The sequence below is a fragment of the Bos indicus genome, chromosome 3 (genome assembly GCF_029378745.1).
Source record: "Bos indicus isolate NIAB-ARS_2022 breed Sahiwal x Tharparkar chromosome 3, NIAB-ARS_B.indTharparkar_mat_pri_1.0, whole genome shotgun sequence".
NCBI lineage: Eukaryota > Metazoa > Chordata > Mammalia > Artiodactyla > Bovidae > Bos > Bos indicus.
Window position 1 is genome coordinate 33,408,983 of NC_091762.1, and position 5,478 is coordinate 33,414,460.

General features: G+C 40.5%; 1 protein-coding gene across 1 annotated transcript; it reads left to right on the forward strand.

Moving 5' to 3' along the window:
• Positions 1-231: 231 nt before the first annotated feature.
• On the forward strand, positions 232-4,584 carry LAMTOR5 (late endosomal/lysosomal adaptor, MAPK and MTOR activator 5). Its single transcript, XM_019956874.2, has 4 exons — positions 232-375; positions 1,226-1,287; positions 3,482-3,599; positions 4,265-4,584. Exons 1-4 carry the CDS (start codon positions 341-343, stop codon positions 4,323-4,325), a joined length of 276 nt encoding a protein of 91 aa, XP_019812433.1. The 5' UTR covers positions 232-340; the 3' UTR covers positions 4,326-4,584.
• Positions 4,585-5,478: the final 894 nt, after the last annotated feature.

Consider the following 5,478-nt stretch of genomic DNA (forward strand, 5'->3'; position numbering starts at 1 on the left):
CCCCACCGCCTGGATGAGATCCCGCGGAACAGGGCAGGTTATTTATTGTAAAACTTCAATTAGATCTGGCCCGACTTCTCGGAGTCGGTGGGACTGCAGATCTCCCTCCGCAGGGAACATTCCACGCCATCCAGTCGCCCGTCGCCCGTCGCCGCGCGGGAAACAGAACCCCTGCCAATACGCGGCGGCGGGCGCGTAATGATGTCATCCTGAACATAGCGCGCCGCGAAGTTTGTCCCTTTGGAGGCGCCGTCCTTGCTCACGGCCCGCTCACGTCATGTGACCGCCCGAGAAGCACCTGACACCAGTGGCGAAGAAGAAGGAGGCGACCCGCGACGAGATGGAGGCTACCTTAGAGCAGCACTTGGAGGACACGTGAGTAGTATCCTTGTCGGCCCGTCCTGGGGTCGCGGGTGGAGAAGTTGAACGGGACAGAGTGCGAGCTGCGAGCGCCGGCTGGGCGTCTAGGAGACGCTCTGTCCCGGAGCCTCCGGTGGGGGTGCGAGGTGACCCGGAATTAAATCGCGCCGGGGCTCCGCACACTCCCTCCCGAGCCGGTCTCCGCGGTCCGAGCCCCAACCCCTCTGTTGTGCTGAAATTGTCTGGACAGGGTCGTTCTTCGACAGTTTCAGGAACCTGGTTCTTTTGAGGGAAAGATGTACCACCTGTGCCGAGCCCTGCCTTTATAAACGTAAACACACATGCTTATTTCCTTCCGGGTGTAACCAGTTACTTGTCGCCTAAGGAAATGAAAGGCATCCCTTAAATTTTTCGAATGAGTAATACCTACATAAAATCCAAAATTGGAAAAATATAAGACAGCGTACAGGGGAACGCCTCCTTCCCATCAGTACCGCTGAGCTTCCCACTTCCTCTGCATGAGGCAACCCATTGTTACCTAAGAGTTTCTCAGCAGTTCTTTCAAGTGAGTAGGTATGCTAAAGTATGCGTTTTTAACAAAGGCAACAAAATCCCAGCTATTGCAGCGTTCCTGGCACTCCAGAGCTCAACAGTACCGTGCCAGTCTTTTCTCTTATGAGAGAGAAATTGGTTTAACTTCATTCAAAATAGTTGTAATTGAAGTTTTCTTGGGGTAGGAATGGATGATAAGTGAAAAAAGATTAACACGAATTTAATGTCTGGTACATAGAAAGCCTCTTTGTGTTATAATTAATGTCATTTTCCCACATCATTTTCTTCCTTTTTCCTGTGTTCCTGGAATTAGAATGAAGAATCCATCCATTGTTGGAGTCCTGTGCACAGATTCGCAAGGACTCAATCTAGGTTGTAAGTATCTCACATCATCCCTTTTGGTGGACTGCATAGCACTTGATGTTGACTGAGAGCCTGCTGCTAAGTCACTACAGTCGTGTCCGACTCTGTGCGACCCCATAGACGGAAGCCCACCATGCTCCCCCGTCCCTGGGATTCTCCAGGCAAGAACACTGGAGTGGGTTTCCATTTCCTTCTCCAATGTGTGAAAGTGAAAAGTGAAAGGGAAGTCACTCAGTCGTGTCCGTCTCTTAGCGACCCCATGGACTGCAGTCTACCAGGCTCCTCTGTCCATGGGATTTTCCAGGCAAGAGTACTAGAGTAGGGTGCATTGCGTTCTCCGGACTGAGAGCCTAGTGTGCTATTGTTCTCTAGTTTTTATTTCTTGTTATCCGGACCCTTTCTGGGGACTTTTATGAGAGTAGATATCATCTCCAAATAACAAGATTAGAAAACTGAAACTTCTCAACTGACATTTGTAAAAGTAGAAATGTTCCTTGCAGTTCTGGCACTGCACAGTTGCTGCTACTGAAGTAGTATTTGAATCATTTTAAATTGGGTCTAGAAAGGACTTAAGATAATGACAGTAGTTACTATTTATTGAATAGATGTTGGGGCTGCTAAGCTCTGTATACATTATCTCTAATTTTCACAGTAACCCTGCTAAATGTGTGATGGTGTTATTTTTCAGTTCAACTTCACTTAACGGTAAGTGAGTAGGCAATAAAAATGTGGGATGCAGGGTTGGACACACGTAGGTTCAACCCCTTGCTCTTCTATTTACTAGTAGTGTGAACTGGGACCAAAAAGAACATCTCAGAGGCTCAGTTTCTTTACTGAGTTGTTTTTTAATAATAAATATTACGGAATTGCATCCATGAGCTCTTACTGTGTACCAGGTACTATTCTAAGTGCTTTACATACACTAAGTCATTTAATCCTCATGACAACCCTATGAGGTAAAGAAACTGAGGCACAGAGGTTGAGTAAATTTGCCTAAGGTCACACAGTTAGTAAATGGTTCAGCTAGGATTTGAATCTGGCTCCAAAGTCTTTTAATCACAGTACTATAAGATTATATATATAATACACTCAACACAGAGTTCAGACATAATGCTCAGTAAATGGTAACAATTACACATGAGAAAATAAATCCAGAAAAGTAAACAATGGAAGGCTTCAGCTAAGTCATGTCAGAACAAGTAAACCCAGGACATCTTGTTCTTTACTCCTCTGTACTATGGGGCTTTTTAAAGCTCAGAATTGTTGCTGGCAGAGTAATTGAAAGTAGTAGTCTGTGTCACCCAGTTAGATTTTGCACACAGACTGGTTGGTTGGAGGAAAAAGGGCAGATTTTTTTGAGGTGCTTCCCACGTTCATAAATGGAAAGGCTGAAATTCAAGTGCAGAAATCTAAAACTAAATGTATTCCTTCAAGAAACCTTCAAGGCCCAAACGACTGCACTGTATGTCCGATTAATGTTTTACATAATAATAATAAATCCATCATCCCTGCCATAGTGGCATATCTGTGACCTGACTTAGTTTCAAGCAGAGGGGCTTGTGTTGCCTTTATATACAGAAAGATATTGTAAACTTAGTAATTACTTTTTGGACCTGGCACCTAAGATTTAGTTATTATTTACAGGCTAAAACAAACATTAGTAAAAAGTCAATTCTGTTGCTCTTTGAAAACAATCAGTTTATTCTAGTGGAAATAACTGCTCGCAGAATATTTATATATGCTGTCAAGGTGATCTTACAGCTGAACTCCTGAGTAAAAATCTTTATATCCTTTGAGGTTGAGCTCAGTAAAAGGAAATCAGATTTCCCATGAGGAATTAGTTTCAACGAGTCTCTGGCCCTTACCGGCTGCTTTTTGTCAGTCTCACCTCTGAATTTCTTCTTGGTTTCAGTTTGCTTTCAGATTGACTTGAATTATAGCTTACTCATATGCTTGAGAAGGTGTTTAGAGACGGTGATGGGAATGATCTGGAAAACTGAGTAGTTATGACCTTACTGAGTTAAAAGCTGTTGTTGGTTTTCTGGCTAACGTAACCAGCTGAATATCAGGGCAGAATGATTTTGTCACCACATAACCTAAGAGACCATGAGAACCCTCTTTTTGTGAATAATTCAATTCAGTTCTGTGGTACCTCTGTACTCATGTTTGGACAGTCAGGCAACATGATATCATCTCTGTGTTCCAGGCCGCGGAACCCTGTCAGATGAGCATGCTGGGGTGATATCTGTTCTAGCCCAGCAAGCAGCTAAGCTAACCTCGGACCCCACTGATATTCCTGTGGTGTGTTTAGAATCAGATAATGGGTGAGTAAATGGCAACAGATCCCTTCCTTTCCTATTTATTCAGGAAAATGCCTCAGAAACGCGACCAGGGCTTGCCCTGTGTTCATCAGTGATTCCTCACTCCAAGTACTTGGAGGGAGGTTCCACCCTTTGGACAACAGGACCAGATAGGTTGGTCTCTGAAGCTAATGTGCTTTCAGACCACAATGACATTTAAATGAAGAGTAAGAGTTGTCATGAACTATCATAAAAGAAAGTAATAAATAACACAGAGGAAGACTCAACAACAGAAACAATGTCTGTAATAACAGAAGCACTAAAGACATTTCAAGTGAGAGTCCTCCGAATAATAGTGAAAAAAGCAGAATACAAATGTATGCACATTATGATCACAGTTTTGTATCAATAAAATGAGAGAAAATGTATATATAGTATACATGCAGATGAAAAAAAGGAAAATATTAATAGTGGTTGTCTTTGAGGGATAGGATTATAAGATTAATTTCACATTTATATTTTATACTTTCCTGTATTTCCCAAATGTTTTATTGTGTTTAGATATTGCTTTCATATATAGAAAAATAAGTATTACTTTTTTAGTTGTATCCTAAATCAAACAGCCTCTTTAATCTTATATTGCCACCCACTTGTAGCACTGTATTGATATCTTCCACGTTGCCTTTCAGGAACATTATGATCCAGAAACACGATGGCATCACAGTGGCAGTGCACAAAATGGCCTCTTGACATCTCGTATCAGTTCTCCTGCATATCAGTTCTTCCGCAGCCTGTCACAGGGACTTAGTTGTACCTTACGTTAATTATCTCATAGAACTATTAAACCATTCATGTAATATGCATTGGGCACTTTTCTGTTAATTTTAGAGTAGGTTGCTTTTTGACACTTTGTGGATTTAGTTAGGAAAGGATCATGTTTTGAAGCAGCAGGTTTAGGCCACCTTGTATATAGAATTTTGTTAAGTTTAATAAACCTGGTTGGAGGAAAGCTTGGATCTTTTCTGAATTCTTTAAACTCTTAACAAATGTTCATTTTTTCAATTATCAAATTGTAATTTTTCTTAAAAAGGGTAACTACTACAAATTGTTTTCTTTCAGAAGCTCCTGAAATACATAGATTCTCACAGAAGCATCTATGGATATGTAAACCAAGTCAAGCTTACTGTTACCCCATAATAAAACATAATAGCAGATATCATAAGTATTTACTATATGCCAGGAACACATTTAATTCTCATTAACAACCGTATATGGGTTTTCCTAGCAAAAAGGTGGAAGCAACTCAAATGTCTTACCGATGGGTGAATGGATAAGCAAAACATGGTATATACATGCCATGGAATATTATTCAACCTTTAAAAAGGAAGGAAATTTGGACACATGCTATAGCATGGAGGACTCTGGAGGACATTATGATAAGTGAAATAAGCCAATCACAAAAAGACAAATACTGTATGATTCCATCTATATGGGGTGCTACCAAGAGCAGAAGAATTCATAGAGACAGGAAGTAGAATGGTGGTTGCTAGGGTGAGAGAGGGGAAAAATGGGGAGTTACTGTTTAATGGGTACAGAATTTTTGTTTTACAAGATGAAAAGAGTTCTAGAGATGGAAGGGGTGATGGCAGCAACAATATAAATTATTTAATCCCACTGAACTGTACACTTAAGGATGGTTACGATTAAAAAAATGATTACAATAGTAGTAAATTTTATGTTTTATGTATTTTACCACAATAAAAATTTTAATTTAAAAACATGAATAAAAATACCACATGAACTAATAAATAATTCAGCACAATTACAAGAGGAAGATCAACTTATAAAAGTGAAAAGGATTTTTCTATATCTCAAAATAGAAAATAAAAATTTGCAATAACAA